At 32.1% G+C, this 19,494-nt stretch overlaps 2 protein-coding genes and 1 long non-coding RNA gene across 7 annotated transcripts; 1 reads left to right on the top strand and 2 right to left on the bottom strand.

Annotated features, from left to right (window-relative positions):
- The first annotated feature begins 639 nt into the window (after positions 1–639).
- LOC123214578 lies at positions 640–3,563 on the top strand. Its single transcript, XR_006501854.1, has 3 exons — positions 640–915; positions 1,049–1,192; positions 3,070–3,563. It is a non-coding gene; the product is annotated as an uncharacterized LOC123214578 (long non-coding RNA).
- A 695-nt stretch (positions 3,564–4,258) lies between these two features.
- LOC123214577 (basic leucine zipper 23-like) lies at positions 4,259–7,162 on the bottom strand. 5 transcript variants are annotated; one of them, XR_006501853.1, is made up of 4 exons: positions 6,790–6,979; positions 5,623–6,583; positions 5,033–5,151; positions 4,259–4,568 (listed from the first exon to the last, which is right to left on the bottom strand). XR_006501853.1 is itself a non-coding variant. In XM_044634435.1 (3 exons), the coding sequence occupies exons 2-3, from the start codon at positions 6,404–6,406 to the stop codon at positions 5,123–5,125; spliced, it is 813 nt and encodes a 270-aa protein (XP_044490370.1). In that variant the 5' UTR covers positions 6,407–6,583; positions 7,028–7,162; the 3' UTR covers positions 4,712–5,122. The 5 variants fall into 5 exon arrangements, 4 of the variants coding, with proteins under 4 accessions (XP_044490370.1, XP_044490372.1, XP_044490368.1 ...); XM_044634435.1 differs by lacking the exons at positions 4,259–4,568; positions 6,790–6,979 and adding an exon at positions 7,028–7,162 and having other exon boundaries at positions 4,712–5,151; XM_044634437.1 differs by lacking the exons at positions 4,259–4,568; positions 6,790–6,979 and adding an exon at positions 7,028–7,145 and having other exon boundaries at positions 4,712–5,151; positions 5,623–6,428.
- A 3,849-nt stretch (positions 7,163–11,011) lies between these two features.
- On the bottom strand, positions 11,012–14,595 carry LOC123214576 (proline-rich receptor-like protein kinase PERK13). Its single transcript, XM_044634432.1, has 10 exons — positions 14,125–14,595; positions 13,962–14,035; positions 13,757–13,872; positions 13,550–13,668; positions 12,913–13,467; positions 12,563–12,811; positions 12,318–12,481; positions 11,992–12,219; positions 11,763–11,912; positions 11,012–11,658 (listed from the first exon to the last, which is right to left on the bottom strand). The coding sequence occupies exons 1-10, from the start codon at positions 14,279–14,281 to the stop codon at positions 11,398–11,400; spliced, it is 2,073 nt and encodes a 690-aa protein (XP_044490367.1). The 5' UTR covers positions 14,282–14,595; the 3' UTR covers positions 11,012–11,397.
- Positions 14,596–19,494: the final 4,899 nt, after the last annotated feature.

Here is a 19,494-nt window from a genome sequence, read left to right as displayed (position 1 = left end):
ACATATATCTCCCGCCTAATGAAAATGTTGCTGTATTGATTAATTGTCAAATTACAAAATAGCCATCAAGATTCTTTAAACGACGTCTCAGCTCTTGTTTATTTAACAACCTGATATCATATTGCATAAATTGGAAATCCAACACTACACTAAATTACATAACAGCTTCCATACCAACTCAAACAGTTTACTCTGCATCATTTATGTATTATTGTAATTCCAATAGAAATTAGGTAGATTTTATGAAAAGTATAATAAAAAATATGTTGAGAATTAATAAGAAAGTCATTTTAAAATCTAAATATTGTATGTGGTTTGTAAAATAAGTTTGGAGAATGTTTATGTGGATGCAAATAGCTGAAACCATTTGTTATCTGTTTTTTAGGCAATTTTAAGGATGTTGACTGTTGATGAAATCACAAGCAGAAATGTGACCTGTTAAAGACACTAATGTTAAGGGATATGCTATGATGTTACTTTCTTGCTTATATTATTAGCTGAAATGATCAAATGTTGCAAATATCAACAGTATAATGCCTATTTCACTTTGTGGAAAGATGTTTTCAGAAGAAAATATCTGACTTAACTGGACTTTTGATATGAAAAATGTTTGGTTGGATAGGTGAAAATATCACAGAAAATACATGTTGATGGGGAAGTGAATAGAATACGGTGTATGCCATAGAACCCCAATCTTGTCGGTGCCAAGACTAGCAGTTTTGAGGTGTACTTGTTTGATTATAACTAGCAAGTAGAAAAGAACCAAGATAGTTGTGACCCGGATCTATGGTTGCAGGGTCATGACAAGGAAGGTGATGGATGGTCTCGGAGTCCCTTTAAGGAAGGTCATCTTTGAGTGGTTCTCATGATCATAAGATATGCTTGTGGAATGCGTCCTCTTTTGCTCCAGATAAGGTGTTTGATGCTTTGTATGTTTATGAGATAATATCTGGATTTCCACTTTTGTTGTGCAAAGGAATAGGATTTTTTTTTTGACAATGCTTCATTTGATGTTTGATTACGATGCTTGGTATATTTTCTTTTCCAGGCCTATTAAAGTGTGGTAGAAGATGTTTCTTGACATTTGAAAAATGAAAATCTATTTGGGTCAGCAGGTGATGATTGTCATTTAATGATATGGGACTTGCATAGAAATCAAACCTAGCAGAGCATAAAAGCTCATGAGAAAGAGGTGAAACAATACTAAAGTTTTTGCACTTGTATATTTTTGTTATGTCCATAAATTGTTCAAAGTTTCCTCATTTCTAGAATTTGCTGATTGAAACTTATTTGGTGAATTTGTTTTGTTACCTGGTGCCATTATAAGCATGCCATTTTTCAGCTATGCGTTAAACATAACATTTGCCTCATGCTTCAAAGATGATAGAACACTTCATTATCATTGTTTCAACATCTATATGTAACTTAAAAGAAAAATGAGCATACTGATTAGATAAATTTATACTCAACATGGTTTTTCGCTTGTTTTGGAAGTAACTGACAGTATTAGTGTCTTGTTATTAGGTTTCATTTTGTTATGTAAAAATACAATGGTTGTTCACTACCCGTTTGTCCACATTTATATTATATTTTGTAAATATTTAGTGGTTTATTTCTAATAACAAATTTGACTTTTTGTTTTTCCCTCTTATGTCCCAGGTTAACCATCTCTCATTTAATCCGTACAATGAATGAGTCTTGCTGACAGCTTCTTCAGACATCATTATTTGTTTATTTGATATGCGGAAGCTGACTGTACCATTGCATGTACTTAGCAGCCATACTTATGTCCTTGCTTGTTTGATAGAATTCTATGTGGCCTCTACATGTGATAATGATGTTGATGTCATGACTTGACCTCGAGATTCTGATTTGCCCCAATTAACCCCCTTCTGGTTTTGGGTCAACACATATATATTGTTTAGTGGCCATTTCAGGCTGAATTGATTTACAGTTTTAGCAGCACCTTAAATTCATGCTTATGCTATTTGATTGAGTTACAATATAAATAAATAAATAAATAAATAAATAAATATATATATATATATATATATATATATATATATATATATATATATATATATATATATATATATATATATATATATATATAGGCAGACATGTCTGATAGATAAAATATTTTTGGTGATTAACCTGCTTCAAATACATGTCTAGATATTAGTCTCACCTTTTTGTCTTTTTGGCCTCATGAATTGTTAGTCTGTTATACTCCTGAAGCAATACTGATGTTAATAATTTGATTTTCATTGTCCTGAACAGTGTCTCAGTAAGCTTAGTTTCCCATTCATGGTGCTAATTGTTGAAAGAAAACATTCGCTTTGCTTCATTGATGTTGTAACAGTTAAAGGTTGAATGGTTACTGATTTTGATTTTGATGATATAACATGTATTTCTCACTGATTTTGATGCTACTAGTGTCTTCAATAACAGTTTTTCTTTTCTTCCTCTTACAGCATAAGTTTCTTTTAATGTAATTTTTTATTTCCACTTTATAAATGTTTTACTTGATTGCCATGGAGGTTGAAAAGAGAAAAGGAAATAATTTTTTGTTCAAGGTTGAATGGTTACTGTAAGATACAATATAATTTTTTTTTTTTTAAAATTGAAAAGAGGATTAAGGTTTGTTCTACAATCTGTAACAATACTAAAGATGGCTGAATGAACAATCATCAGAACTTGCGTAACTTGGATTCTTCAGCAGTTATCTCCTGATTGGACCATAAAATATAAAACATTTTGATTATAGCAACCCCTAACCCCATGATGTGGAAGGTGCAAAATTTATGATAGAACAAGTTGCATCAATGAAATTGATGGTTTCTTTTGTCATGGAAGTTAGTTAATGTTTTATTTTATGACTCATGCCTTGGTTACTTATTTGATTACCATTTCTACCAATGGTCTCATGCAATGTGAAGATCTTTAGAAGATTTATCCTTCTTCCTAATGCTGCCATAGCCCTCTGATTTACTTTGAATTCTATGTATGGAATATAAATATTTCCTTCCTGGGAAGTCGAAATTTATCTCATGTAATTGATGGTTCCAGATTGGGGATGAGCAGCTAGAGTTAGATGCTGAAGATGGTCCTCCTGGGCTACTACTTTCTCATGGAGAACACAAGGCGAAAATATCCGATTTCTCATGGAACAAAAATGAGCCATGAGTAATTTCAAGTGTAGCTGATGACAGTACTGTTCAGGTCTGGCAAATAACTGAGATACTTGCAAGCTGCTGAGAACTGGTCAAATATCAGGTCCATGTCTTAGTGGGCAATCTTTTCATATTGTTTATTTTTTACTGGATCAAAATAGTTATATCATTAAAGCAAAGTATATCACAACTTGTCACCTGGGTGCTATCATTTTCTGTGTTTGCTTTTCCATTTGGGAGGTAAGTAAATTAGTGAGCTGATGATTTTTTGGCACAAAAGTAGCGATGATGAGTTTGTGGGTAGGGCTATGTTAAAAGCAGTGACATATTTTGTGGTAGCCTTTTTGAACTTGTTAATCCAGGGAACTTCCATGATGGTCCCTTAGCATTTTTCTCTTCTTTTCATTGGCTCCTTGTATTGAAGTGCCATTTGTTAGCACGCGGAGAGGAATCCGACCATCTGAAATTTGATTGAAAGCAGTCGGTGTAGAATATTCATCCAAAATTTTGGCTTCTTTAGTGTGATGGACCCATATTTTATCAATCCATCATATATTACAAATAATTATGTGTCATAATTGAATGCATTTATATACGTAATACGTAATTGAACCGACATAAAAAAGGAAATTGCTAGTGGCATTCGAGGATTGACCTTATGAACCCAAAGTGGTTATTTTTCAAGATTGGCAACTGGGAAGCAACTTCAGCTGTAAGAGAAGAAAATTCATCTTTGAATTTTCTTTTGGTGGGAAGAGAATAACACAGAACTGAAGTGCTAAGAGTCATTTGCGTGCTCCAGGCAGTGTCAAGATGAGACAGTAACTCTTCAAACCAATGGCAAAGGTAAGCTAGGACATTGGCTGCACATCTATTTAAAAGCTTAGAATCAAATGAGATGGAAGAGGAAATAATCAAAAGCCTAATAAGATGGGATTGGATTGTTTTAACGTTTAAGAATTTAGTTATAACCGGATTAAGTCTTCAAAATTGAAAATCACTTTTTGTTTATCTAAGAAAAACTCTTCACTTAATATAACCACTAGAAAACAGAACTCAGATAAGAATTTTACCAAAAGGAGAAGTTCCCAAAAACAAATTCATGATTTATTCAGTAAGTTTTCCATCTGAAACATTTATTTTGGTTGTTAACCATAATGAAAACAATGGAATGGTATCACAAAATGTAACTCTCCCCCTTAGTGCCCCAATTATGTGAGAAGATCTCATGACTACACGTCAGTTGCAATTGTTCTTCCTTCCAGATAAAAAATGCAGGCATCCTCTAATAAGCAAAATTCTTGAGGGCAAGCTCTGGAGAAATATTTTTAACTTACCTCTTCATGGCTTACACAATGGAAAACATCATTAAAAGGCATCCACCTCCCCTAAGTTCTGTAATTCATCAATCAAGAACTGGTATAGCTTAGAAAGACTAGTAGAAAAGCCCATCCAAACTTGAATGAAGAAAAAGAAGGGAACTAAAAATTCTACATAAGCATCCATCAGAGTCTAAAAAGAATCAGCAGGGCAATACATGAAAAAAGCACATAAAATTGATATTTTACACAGGCTTAGAGAGTAATGAGGATTAGGCTTTATCGAGCCAAGTCTTGTAGAAAATAGAAAGCCAGGAAGTTGGTTTCTGCTGTCAGATTTTTCTACTCCAGATCCATTAGTTTCTCGCTTCACAAAACATTTCTAGACTTGGACCATAAACCAACTAAACAAACAGGAACAGCAGCAAAGCTAGCTAAAGCTGAGCACAATATAAAGAAGCCATGCCAGCTTGTAGAGCCCAACAGAGGGCAAATGAAAATAATAAAAAAAAAGCGTAAAAATAAAGAACACAAAGCAACCTGAGGGAAGCTGATGCTGCAACTTGACAAAATTACTTATTGTAAGAGATGTATCCTTGTGAAAGAGGATAATGCCATCTAACCAGCTCTTTAATCTGTTGCTGCCGCATGAGCCCCTCCTAAAAAGATAAATGCCATAATCATAAGAGATCAGAGCATCAAAAGGATAAAGCAAAGAGTTGAACAAGCCTTAAATCTATTAAAAATAGGGTTGCTTCAGTCAGTATAATATTATTCAATGCTATAGCACAACATAACAGCAACATAGAACAAGGTTTTCAGCCACTTTGCAAGAATCCTTTACAGCTATTATATCAAAATCTCAAGAATCATCTAGAATTACCACAATCTTCATACATGAAAGCTATCTAGTTGGTGAAATTTCAGATTCAAAAATTATGGCTGTCAAAAGTCCAGGACCCAATTACTAATATACAAGTCAACAGCGAGACAAACAAAATATACTAGATCATAAAATGGATAGAAAATGTTAAGCAAATCTTATGACAAAGGACCGTATTAACCAAGTAAGCCACTCTATAGTCATCCTATTAATGAATCAAAAAATGAAAAGGCAATCTAAGTATCACCTTTCCGCTTAGTTCTTCTGGAAGAATTGACATTGGAGGTTATGCTCCCAAGTCCACAAACTGGAAGCTCCTTGAATCCTGAATTCTGATTTGCCACACATTGCAGGCTCTCAAACTCACAACCATTAAAGCCTTGCCCATTCAAAGCCATGCCTTCTGCACTTTTATCCTCCATTCCTGGGTGAAGGCAGTAAACCTGATCATCACACTGCATATTACATGGATTCATCACATATGCACCATTCAAATTAGGATTAGTCATATTCATGTTATTGACTGATTTCTGATAAGGGAAAGATCCAATTTCCCCTTCAATCCTGCCACGAATGTCCACAAGCAAACACTTAAGCCTCGCAATCTCTGCCTCCATTGCAGCCTGACCCTGCAACCTCTTCACTAACTGCTGATTCACAGCCCTTAATCTCACTACCTCATCCTCCAATGATGCTGCTCGTGCCTTTTTCTTCTCCCTATACTTTCTAACAGCTTCACGATTACCCAAAGGACGTTTCTTCGATTTCTTTTCTGATGATTCAGCAGTGTCATCAGTGGACGTCTTGTCCTCACTAGGAGGAGCCACAATTTTAGTATGTACATGAAAACAAGTATGTGTATGGGAGGAATCAGGTCCCGGTGGGTTGCAAGTGTGTGTGTGAGTGCAAGCATGAGTATCCTTCAAAAGTTCATCAAAGAAACTGTCCATTGAGCAACTGCTTGGAAACTCACCCATGTTTGTACTTGGAAACATTTCTTGGTTTGAGAAATCAAGCTCCCCGTCATCCATTTCAGGAACAAAATAAACAAATCTAGCAAAATCACAATAAATTAACGCTCTTGAACTTCAACCACACAATAATTTGAAGCCAAACAGTGAAAAATCTATGATTCTGAAAGTGACCCAGACGATAATATGAGCTCAATTCACGTTGATGATGACTCTTAGCAAATCCCAACGTCAAAACTAGAAACACAAAAAAACGAACTTAAATAAAAAAATTTAAGCAATCAAAACAATAAATCAATCATCAAAACTCAGCTACTAAGCAACTAAACTACAAAACTATACAAAGAAATCAACCAATTCAGTCACAACCCAAGGACATTTCAAATATCGGATCCATTGGTTTCTATCCAACTAAAATTCAGTAAAAAGTACTCAATACTTACAGCAGAAAAGCGGAAATCTTGAAATGACTAGAACTACATGATGCAATTAAGGTCCAAGATAGATAAAAATAACAACGAAATGACCATGTTTGATCTGAAACTGAAGCCCTACACCCCGAGAGACGGGCTTTCACAAAATAATATTTTATATATTGCTATCAGTATAAAAAACCCTAAAAAACTAAAAAGAGTGAAAACAAATGGCAACATTTGATGCTTAAAAACAAAATGGACTTACCATTTGAGTCTGACAGAGCGATTGGATTGGTTCACAGAGATTCCACGGACTTTTCTGCGAAAAAAAAAAGAGTCTATCATTGCTTTCACATTTCAATTTATACGTATTTGAGGGGCTTAGAGTAAAATAAAAAATATTGTTGGAGAATTATAAGGTGCTTCTCATATCGTAGTAATATGGTGCGAATCACCTAAATTGTCGCATCACACATCATCATGATGTCAGTGTCAAGAATTGTATATTGATAAGAGTGATGATGAAGAGAAATGGAATGTAGGAATATTTCTATCCTGTACACGTGAGGTTCGAGTATTTTTTTAATCAAAAAATAAAATATTATTCAATATAAATATAATTAGTTAAAAGTCTTATATTACACTATTTATCTTATGTATTTTTTTAAACATTTTTCATATTAAAAATATACTGAGTTTTTCATAATGTAAAATTTTAAAATTAATTAATAAAAATAATTTTTAAATTGTTATCTTGTTATTAATATATTTTTAAAAATATTTTATATATTATTAAAAATGAGTTTTTTTTTGTTTTAAAAAAATTGAGGGTAAAATTTTTAAAAAATTAAAATTTTCTAATTAATCTTTTAATATCCAAGGTAGAGTCTTTTGCATTACTAACAACATGATCTTGGTAATAGAAGATTATTATATAATTTAAAAATATTTTTCATATTAAAAATATATTGAGAGTTTTTCATAATATCAAATTTTAAAATTAATTGATCAAGTTATTTTTTAAAATTGTTATCTTATTATTAATACATTTTTTAATATATTCTATATATTATTAAAAATGAGTATATTTTTGTTTTAAAAAATTATCGAAAATAAAATTATAATAAAATTAAAATTGTCTGATTAATATTTTAGTTTCTAAGGTGAAATATTTTATATTATCAATAATATCGTATTGTTAATGAAAGATTATTATATTTTATTATTTAACAAACTAAACAAGATAATATGTTTAACGAAAAATAGATTATTGAGTAATCAAATATTTCTTCTAATTAAATGATCCTAAAGGTTTTCAAAAATAGAGATTATAATATTAACCCAATTATGTAGAAGATAATGTGTTTATTTATTAACCTTTGAAATTTTGATCCCTTGTGTTATTAGATTTAAGTAAGGATATAAATATTAAGGGTGAGTAAAAGAATTGAACCGGAATCAGAATTATGAATACTCAGAACTAATCCATCACAAGTAAATTTTGATGTCAATTTTATGAAACCGATCGGTTTTGATTCTATCCTGTAAAAACTGGAGCCAAGATCTAGATATAAAATGAGTTGTAAAATTCAACTGAATAGACAAACCCAAGAAAATAGAATGGAAAAACAAAGAAATTGAAGAAAGCGTTTTCTTTGTTCATTTATATTTATAATTTTTGAAAATATTTGTTAAATTTAAAAGGGGTAAATTTTAATATTTTAAATATATGACCTAGATATATCCCACTAAAAACTTAAATGTATGGATAAATCAACTAATTTTATAAAATATATCATGCCGTTAAAAAGGCCAAAGGACTATTTCCCACCCAAACTATGCTGAAATCTCAAAGTTCCCTTATTATCTATGGAAATACTGTTTACCTACCCATGGTTGGTTAAATTTAATGGAACTCTAACTCCTGAAAATTTAATCTCATTTTCCCCCTAAAAGTTTAAAAACTAACATTTTTTCCCTAAGCTGAGTTTGAAAAGATCGCATTCCCCCCTAGGGTTTAGTTTCCAAACTCTTTCACTTTCTCTAGAGCCATCGCTGGCCATCTCTCCCTCCCGATGATTTCTCTTCCACGGACGACCCCCCTCAACTCCACCCCAACTCATCTGGCGTCGAGAGATGACGTATGGGAAGAGGAATCGTCTTCCCAAGTGAAGACGACTCATCTTCCCAAATGAAGACGATCGTCTTCCTAGATGAAGACGATCATTTTTCTAGATGAAGATGACTCATCTTCTCAAAGGATGACAAGTCGTCTCGTCTTTGTCTGAGAAGACAATCGTCTTCCCAGACGACGAAGACTAGATCGATCAATCTCGTCTTCGTCATTTGGAAAAAACAATTTCTCTTCCCAGACTTCGTCTCTCGGTGTCGGATGAGTTAGGGTGAAGTTGAAAGGGCCATCAGTGGAAGAGAAATTGTCGGGAGGGAGAGACGACCGACGATGGCACTGGAGAAAGTGAAAAAGTTTGGAAACTAAACCCTAGGGGAGAAATATGATCTTTTCAAACTTAGCTTAGAGGAGAAAAGTTAGTTTTTTAAATTTAGGGGGGGAAATGAAATCATATTTAAGTTTATTTTTAATATTAAATATAAAATAACGATTTTACCTTTATTACCGTTAATTTTAATTACTCATAAATGAGTAAACAATATTTCTATAATTAATGAGAAAAACTTTGAGAATTCAACATAGTTTGTGTGGGAAATAATGGTTTGGCCCATTAAAAATAATAATTCACTTCTCTTTATTATTATTCTTATCATAATAATTTATTTTTAATGGAAGCCGTAGCCTGTCAGTGGAGAGTCATAAAATAAATCAATTTTTGTGAGAAAGTATAAAATAAAGGAATTATTGTGAGAAGAATAAGTAGGAGAGAGGAACCGGGGACATGAAATGAAAGAGTTGGCAAGGTGCGTGGCAGGGGTGTTCAAAATTATCTGATAATCAAATTGAATCGATTTTTAAACCAAACCAATTAACCAAACTGAACCATTTTTAAAAAATCGAATAAAAATTTAATAAAATATTAATAGAATATTGAATAAATTTTCAAAAAATTAGAAAAAAAATAAAATATGATAATTTTTTAAAATTCGGTTTAAAAATCAGTTAACCAAAAATTTGATTCAGTTAATTAATATTTTTGGTTCGGTTCAAATCAATTAATCTTTAAATCGGTTCGGTTTTAGTTCATGATTTTTTTAAAACAAAAAATTCGGTTCGATTCAAAAAATACGCAAAACAGTTCAGTTAAATGATTTTGAATACCCTTAGTGCGTGGGTTGTGAACCGAAAAAGGCAAAGATATAAGCTTCTGGATAGGATCAGTTTTGGGTGAGAATCAAATCCTATCCGAAATTTATAAGATCGGTTTTGTATAGAAATTGAACTTATAAGTTTTAGGTTTTGATTTTAATTTTTAAGAATCGATTGATTTTACTTTTAGTTTTAATTTTATAAAATTTTACTGGATACTTAAACTCATACACTTTTAATAAATATATATTTGTTATTATATAATTAAATATTATTTTCTTTGTAATTCAAAATCTCGTTACAAAAAAAAAAAAATTGTTTCTTATATCAGCAAGAAAATTGTGAGCTTCTAAATTATTATACTAACTATTATTATGATCATGATTTTGTATTATAATATGGCAAGGTGCTTGCCATTTCCCTCACCCGAATACGTGCTGAATGGAGTCAGCGGCACCTTGGTTTTTGATTCCATGAAGGTACGTTTTGTGCCTCTTTATATCCTCATTGCTGTTGCTTTAGAGCTTTGCATGCAAATGCTTATGTGGGTATTTATTCTTCTGTCATTTAAAGGCCAGGAGAGAAGAAAGAGCAGCAACCGAGAAGAGAATATAAAAAAAAAAAGAGAAAAGGAGGAGTTCCCTAAACTCTTTTTTTAATCTTTGTAAGCGAGAAAACCTTAGAAAAGTTGGATTATTTCTTTCAGAAATTGATCATACTAAACAAGTAAAATGAGCCCATTTTTGACCTGTAACATTTAATAAAAACATAGCTATTGCATTTTTGTTAGGCCAAATTTTGTATTATTATAAACTTATTTATAGTGTTAACGATCTCCGTAATTATGAATTAGGTACCTCTTAACTTTTACTAGAACTACCGTGAGTCTGACGACTAAAAATGGCTCCTTAAGAGGATGTTTTTCAAGAGTAATAGGTGAAGTGAAATCTCTAGTGCTTCCAATGATGATTTGCCTCAAGTTTGCAAAATATTCACTAAATTCATTTATTTACAAAGGTATGCTCATTACATACTGTTACAACAACATCCTTTGGATCCCAAATTATCCCATTCTTAAATGGATTCCTCATTTTTGAGAGCATATGCCACAAAAATGAGCTCCTGTTGAACTTCAAATTTAATCCCTACATTGTTTCACTTTATTTTAGATTTTCTACCTAACTTTAATCTACAAACCACCTCAACACTGGGTGCTTTTTTATTTATTTTATTTATTTTGGGTCTTTTTCTTTTCTTCTCTATGTACAAAACTACCTATACAAACTTGTCTCACAATTGAAGTTTGGAGCTAAAGTTTGGCTGAAAACAAGTGAAACTTGTGCTTGAAATTGATGTTAATTGAAGCTTGATGATCTGCTCCACCTTCCTTTCAAGTAGTCCTCTAAGGACGGGGTGTTGCTTCTGTCGACACTGCTAAATGATGTTGAATCATAGTCAACATCAAGCAATGCTAGTCCCATATGTAACTCTGCACTTGACTGTGGATAGACTTCATCATCAATGACATTCTGGTTATCCAAATCTTCATTTTCTTCTATGATTGGAGAGTTCATCCACTTATCAGAATCTGCATCCCCTTTCAGCAGCTTTAGAACCTGGAGAAAATGAAAATGCTTAGAAAACGTTTTACCCTGACATTAACTCAAACATTTTCCAAAAGTTCAAGAACAATACACTATTGAGACTCCAATGGAATTACCTCTGTCATTTTGGGGCGGAGTCGAGCTGCCCTGGTGATACAACGAGTAGCTGCAAGAACCATTCTCTGCATTTGGACTTCATTAAATTTTCCTTTCAAATTGGGATCAAGTAGGCTTTTCACTTTCCCACTCTCTATTATTGGCTTAGCCTGAATCCAGAGTACTTGGTGTTAGTATTTCACATAATAAAAAGTTGAATATGATTTATGTTTAGAGAAGGGCACTTGCCCACATAACCAAGCTCTCTTGGCCCTTGGAAGCTTCAGAGCCAATAGGTTTTCTTCCTGACAACAGTTCAAGAAGAACTACACCAAAAGCATAGACATCAATCTTGTCACTGACTTTACCATACATGAAATATTCAGGAGCAAGATACCCAAATGTTCCAACCACGTCGACTTCAGTCAGATAAGATGAACTTGTTGGCCCCCAAATTGCAAGGCCAAAATCAGATAGCTGCCACATTGAAACCATAATAATCATGTAATAAATCTATGATTAAGCTTTCAAATAGAACAATTATAACTATCATCTGCAATGGTCTGGTGTAGTACCTGTGGCTGAAACCTGTCTGATAGAAGAATGTTTGAAGTCTTGACATCGCGATGAATTACGGGCCTTGAACATTCATTGTGCAGGTAATTCAAGGCTTCAGCTATTTCAACCGCTACTTTAAATCTCACTTCCCATGACAATACTTGTTTATCCTTGTTCTTACCTGTACATCAACTCAGATCATTGTGTTCTATAGCAATTTTTATGAACAAAAAAGAAATTATACACCTCATAGAAGCTGTACCGTGTAAATATTCTTCCAAGCTTCCTTTAGACAAGAACTCATAAACAGAAATTAGATCATTATCTTCAATGCAGACCCCCAGCAGAGGAGTGATATTTTGATGCTCCACTGATGAGATGATATCAACTTCATAGGCAAAATCCTTCCAGGCTTCCCTGGATGACTGCATAATCTTCACCGCCACATGCTTGCTATCTGGAAGAATTCCTTTATACACACGGTTACACCCTCCATTTCCAATCATGTTTTCTGTTATTTTTTAAGGAGAAATTAGAAAGAAAGTATGCATACAAGGCATAAAGGAAAAACTTGGAACTGTTAAAGGACAAAATTAGAGGTGGAGTGAAAACCTGAGGAGAACTGAGAAGTAGCAGATTTCAGAACCTCATAAGTGAACCATTTGAAACTAGATGAGCTTGTTTCAAGGAGAACCTTCAAGCCATCTCCTAGTTCATCTAATGAACTGTGCCTAATACTCTCATCCACAATGCAACTTATCTGTCTTTCCAATGGTGCCTTCTCTTCGATAGTCGGAAACCGAGGACTTAGCTGCGGGGAACGATCAGGCAAGTTCATAACCCATTGCACCACTGAGTTCCTCGCAAGCTTTGCCTCCGGTGTTCCTAAACTGGTTCTGGGTTGCAGAGGCCAACCAGGCATATGTTCCATAATATCCTCCGCTAAGAAAGAAGATCTCAAAGACATCCTCTTCCGTTCATGCCCAAAACTTATAATTCTGTACTTGGATTCTGTGTCACTGTCTCTTATTTCATCTTCTGAATTCAAACCCAGTGCAAAACTGGACTTCTCAGTTTCAGCTTCAGAATCACCAAATTCAAAATTGATTTCTCTAGGATTAATAATTCCAGATAAGCAAAGACTTGGTCTTGGATCTCCATTGACACCTGATATATCAGAAAAACAATCAGTGTTTCTGATCAATCTGATTCGTTTAATTATTTGTCACTATTGAGAAAGATACCAAACCTGGTAGTCGGTGATTGTTTTTGCACTTTCCAGACACAATTTTCCCATTGTGGATGACCAAAACATCAGTGGTTGGAGGCAATCTTTTAGTGCAATATCTAGCTGGAGAAGACCAATGACTGAAAATGAAATCTGTTTAGAGTGATCAGAAAAGAATAACAAAATAAGAAAACTATTACAAAACTTTGAGTCTCTATCTGCTCCTACCCAAGTTTACTTCTGGTCATCCCCACAACAATGGCTATAGCAGAATAGTTGTTTGCCTCTCTAACCAAAATTCTTCGAACTGAACTTCCCGACAAGATCTTACCTATAAGGTCTACCTGAAACTCAAATATTTGACACCACAATCAAAATTTTCATCTTTGTCAAACACTTTCAAATGATCATAAAAAGAAGCACAATCACAAACCTTTGTTGCAGAACATAGGCCTTCATATACATCTAAATAAGTATCCATTGACGGCTTCCTCTTCGAAGCTTCATCTGGTCGACACATAAAAATTCCAATAAAGGAACAAGAACCAATCAATCTTAAATGACAAACTACTAATAAAAAAGTTGTAATCACTTACCAGAATTTCGACAAACATGAATGGCAATCACACAATCTCCAGGTTCAGCAACTTTCACAAGTGCCCAACTGAGAAGATCTCTGCTATAGTTATCTATTCGAATGCCAACCAACACATTCCTCTTTTCATCTGCCCTTATCACCTCCTCAACCGGCATTGTTTTTATTCCTTTTTTTTTTTCTCTTCACAAATCACTCACATAACCAAATGTCTATCCTCCAATTTGCAGATAATCTGAACACTTTCCCTTACCAACAATCTCCCCAGTTCTCAAAACGATCATCTCATGCACTGCAACAAGAAGAATTACTAAGAAATCTAAAACTTCACCATTTAGTCCAATTGCCCAACACTTTCAGGCTCAGCCAGCATTTATAATCTTTAAATCAAACTTTAAAAAAAATCCCACAAAATCTTTCCTTTTTGAATTGAACAAAGAAAACAGAAACTCATCAAGAATATTTAATTTTACTTCCGGTCATCAAATACTTTGAATCAAGAAACTTGTGATATCTAGTCAGTTTTACCACCGCTTGTTGCGGGTCGGATGGGACAAGCACCAAGTAAATATTTAATTTAAAAAATAATTAGACTTTATAATTTCATAAATAAAAAAAAATCTTTTGATGGCATGCCTTAATTTTCTATAAAATTTTCATTGTTTGACATCTTTTAAAATTCATATTATATTTTAAATCTTTCTAAAAATAAATTATATATTATTAATTATGATTACATGAATCGAAGTAGGTTAATTAATACAACAGTTTTATAATTTAATTAATTCGATATAATTGATCCTCTCTGATAAACAATCAATTTAGGTAAAAATCTTTGTTATAAAAAAAAGTTAAACGTTAAAAGACAAGTAAATTGTACCAAAGTTCAGATATCATTGTTACTCTCCATTTTTTAAATGAAATTGCCGCCAAACCTCATCACCCTACCTACTGCAACTAATATTTAACAACTGAGAAATTGTATTAAAATTTAGAGAAGGTTAAAGAAATGAGCAATATCATATATTATATATAATTTATATTTGATATATTTATATGATTAAATATTATTTTATTTTTAATTTAAAATTATTTAATTATATAATGATGTATTTTTTATATATTTAAATTATGTATAAAAAATTTGTATATATAATTTTATTGAAAAGAAATTATTTAAAAAATAAAAACATTATGCTTTAATGACGAAAGAAGATTAAAAGGGCAAATGGGTTTACTTAAAAAAAGAAAGGGAATTAGTGGGAAGAAAGTGCCGGCAAAAAAAAAAAATTTTCCATTAAATGTAAGAAGATTTTCTAGTGGGCTGAGGCTTGAGCTTACTTTGTTTCAGACAGTTAAAACACCGGTAAATTTCGCGGGAAACTTGTGATATCCGGTCAGTTTTACTACCGGTTGTTGCGGGTCGGACGAGACAAGCACCAAGTAAATATTTAATTTAAAAAATAATTAGACTTTATAATTTCATAAATAAAAAAAACTTTTGATGCTACCGACTCCTGTATAGTTTGACTCCTTTACCCCACATGTAAACACGTCATCATATTAACAGGCAGTGACACGTGTAAATATCATATTTTGTCTTGTTCCTATTTTGAAAAATCGGTTTTATATGGATTTATTATGTTATTTTCTTTCGTTAATTAACCTAAATTCACGGGTTAATTTATTAAATAATATTATTTATATAAATAATTTATATAATTTTATATATAAATAATAATATATTAATATATGATTAAATAATTTTTAATTATATTATAATATATCTTAATTACGTGTAAAATTATGTAAGCAACCTTTTTATAATTTAATATCTTTGACTGTTTATTTCAAGAATTTTGCATTGAGAAAGTTTTTGATGTTTTGTAAATTGGATGAATGATTAGGATTGGATTTGAATTGAGTTTATTTGAGCTCGAAAATAAATTTGGTTTTAATGAATTTGAAATGAGTTCAAGCAAACTTGAATTTAAACTTAAGCTTGAAAATTAAATATTTTTTGAGTTCAAGTATGAGAGATGTTCAACTTGTCAGCCTAGAAAAATTCGTTAAAAATATATTAAAACAATATCGTTTTGATCAATACATATTAAAATAATTTTATTTTAGTGTATTTTTTTTAGTTATAGTATTAAATCAAACTCAAAACTCGACTTAATTTGAACTCAAGGAGAATTTGACTCCTATCAAGTAGTCTGAGCTCAAATAATTTTAAAGACAGTTTGATGAACTCGAGCTTAACATTTTTCAAACGTAGTTACGTTTGAATTCAGCTCAATTCGGGTCGACCCACAAAAAGCAATTATCTTGACAACTAAACAAGGTAAGAAAAAGCAGGCTGCTGCTGGTCCCAAACACCACCATGCACATGCGTGGCAGTTTAAGTGGTGCTATTCTACAATATGGCAACATGATTTACAAAAACAAAAACGAGAAGACAAAAATGGCAGAGTAATCATGAGGTAAAATGTAAGGCTTGCTGCCCACCTGCTCTTCATAAAATAAATATATCCAGGTGCATCAGCTAGCCTGGAACTATTTGATCAGAATATTTTCATCATATTGAATGATCAACATGGAGACCTGTAAAGTTTGCAGAACCATAAGTAATTAAGTCATTAGTTTGCTTTTCTTATTGCGGAAATCATATGCAATTTGGCTAAGCATATTTGATGTATCAACCACTGCGATTCGGTAGTTGAGCAACAGAGCTAACCGAAAGTGGCAGACTGATGGTGACTCCAGGAAAAATTTTCTGGGTTTTGGATAAGCTTTTTCAATTTCTTCAGTTTCTGGAAAATGAAAAAGGGTCTGCTCCCTGTAAACTCTGAGACGTCGCATAGTTGATATCAAAGAAAGAAAATCAAATAAGGGGTATAGGAGAAAATTTGTTGTTCTTTCCCAGCAAATCAAAGAAAGAACGTGACAGATTTTCTCTTGTTCTTTGATTAATCACGGGATATTATTAAGATATCAGGTTTGAACGATTATTTTTCTTGTATTGATCTATAATCACATAGAATTGTGAGGTTCTAATTAGAGAAATAAATTGGGTATTTCTTAATTATTGATCTCAATTCATAATTTATTTGAAAGTAAATACATCTGGTTTTTCTTGATAATGAATTTAATTCAGAATTTGATATGTTTGTTTTTTCCCTTTACACTAGCAGGTTTTCCACATAAATATTATATTTTTGTTTGCGGTTGCTTTGTCATTTTTTGTAATTGATTGACCTAATTAATTTATCGGAGGACATGATACATGTGTTATGAAGTCGATACTGTTAGATAATTAATTTTCAAGTCTCTAAGCTGAAGGGATTCAAAAGAAAAAGGAAAAGTCCCTGCAGATTTTAAAATATAAATTATGATGCAGAAACTGTGATTTTAGATGGATTTATTTCTATCTAAGTGGTCTGCAGCTTATAAAAATATTGTGGGGATGGCTGAAGCTGTTACACTGTCAAATACAAGATATTGTGGTTGGTATTGCAAAATCAACCTAAACCCAGAAGAAAGGGGCTATTTTGACCTGAAAAAGATAGATGGAATGTCAAAACAGAAGGCATGGAGTCCTGCCAAAGTAAAATGGATTTATTTCTATCTAAGTGGTCTGCAGCTTAGAAAAATATTGTGGGGATGGCTGAAGCTGTTACACTGTCAAATACAAGATATTGTGGTTGGTATTGCAAAATCAACCTAAACCCAGAAGAAAGGGGCTATTTGGACCTGAAAAAGATAGATGGAATGTCAAAACAGAAGGCATGGAGTCCTGCCAAAGTAAAATGGAGGAAGATGGAGTTCTGAATTTCTTGGATGATGGTATATTTTAATAAATTGATGACTTGAGGTGTCCTGAAAGGAATGTTTAGGAAGATTTAATACTTTCATTGACTTACTGATGGGCCACAATAACTAATACAATAATAAATTAACATTAACCTAATTAATAAATTACTTGTTTATAACATACAGGTTAAGAAGGATGTCAATTGCTTGGTTGAAGAGAAGTGCCTCAATTTGACTGAAACTTTTAGCTTAACATGTAGATATAAATTAGCTTACCAGTTTATCAGAATTTGTGAGTGCACAAGTTAAGGAAAATGGGTATTGAAAGATAACAATGAAAAAGTTATCATGATATTTTGAAAAGCAAAGACAAATTCAAGACTTGAATTGAAAAGTCTTGATAAAGAGGTAGGAGTAAATGACATTTTCCAGCCCAAGAATTGGCTTAAATTTTTTTTTTCTAATCCCTAGATAGTATCAATAATGTGTTCCCTCCTAAAATCAAACTTCGCTAAAAAAAAACACTAATGGTTTAAGGGCAAAATAGTAATTTTATTATCTATTAATTAAAAAAATAAAAGAAACAACAATTTTCTGTCATACTCAAATATGAGAATTTAATCTTTAAAATGTTTAAAAAATCACAAATTAATCTTTGAAATTTTTTTAAAATCTCATATATTTTGAAACTACTATATGGTCGCAATAGTTGTAATATAATATTCACATTTATAATTTGTTGCATTATGTTTAATTCTTTGATGATGTAATTGTTATTTTTGAAACAATTAAGAGTAGATTGATATTTCAAAATTTCCTAATAAACCCACAAACTTTTTTATAAATTTTCAATAACCCCCTAAAATTTTCAAAAACCATAATTTATCTTCTAATATACAATTTTATAACAAAGACACATTTATTTATCGGAATCGGAGAAGAAAGAATGAGAATGAAAGGAAATGAAAATAAAAAGATTCTTACATAATTTGAATATTTAAAAGTTTAGTTTGTATTTTTTTTTTAAGCTTTAAATTTAGAACCATATGATAATTTTGAAGAAAAAATAGAGGAGATAAAATAATAATTTTACTTTATAATATTGATGTTTTATTAAAAAAGTTTAATTTTGGGTGAAAATATTATTTATGTTTAATTTTAGATAGAAAAGTATTAATTATATCAATTAGGAATAGAAAAGTGTTTTAAGGCCAAACTTGAGATAGGATAATGTAAATTAGTCAAGAGGAATTTCAAGAGCGAGAGAATCGGGCTATGATTTTGGTTGTAATTTGGATTGAGCATCATCAGAAGCTCAATCTAGATGGGCTTGAGAGTAAATGGTGAAAAGTTAACTTGGAGAAAGCAAAGCACAAGCACAATTCCAGGAATTATCATGTACTGGTTATTTCAGTTAGATTTTCTATGCTTGTAAAAGAGATGTTCAAGATCGAATCTTGTTCAGATTAGAACGGTGATGGGTTTCACACAATTTTCATGCACTGCAGAAGATTTCTAGTCAATTGGAGCCTAAAAATTGCATTGTTTCAGTCATACA

Source organism: Mangifera indica, chromosome 4 (genome assembly GCF_011075055.1).
Source record: "Mangifera indica cultivar Alphonso chromosome 4, CATAS_Mindica_2.1, whole genome shotgun sequence".
Lineage (NCBI taxonomy): Eukaryota > Viridiplantae > Streptophyta > Magnoliopsida > Sapindales > Anacardiaceae > Mangifera > Mangifera indica.
The sequence above is the reverse complement of the archived record's forward strand: the minus strand, read 5'-3'. Positions and strand labels throughout refer to the sequence as shown.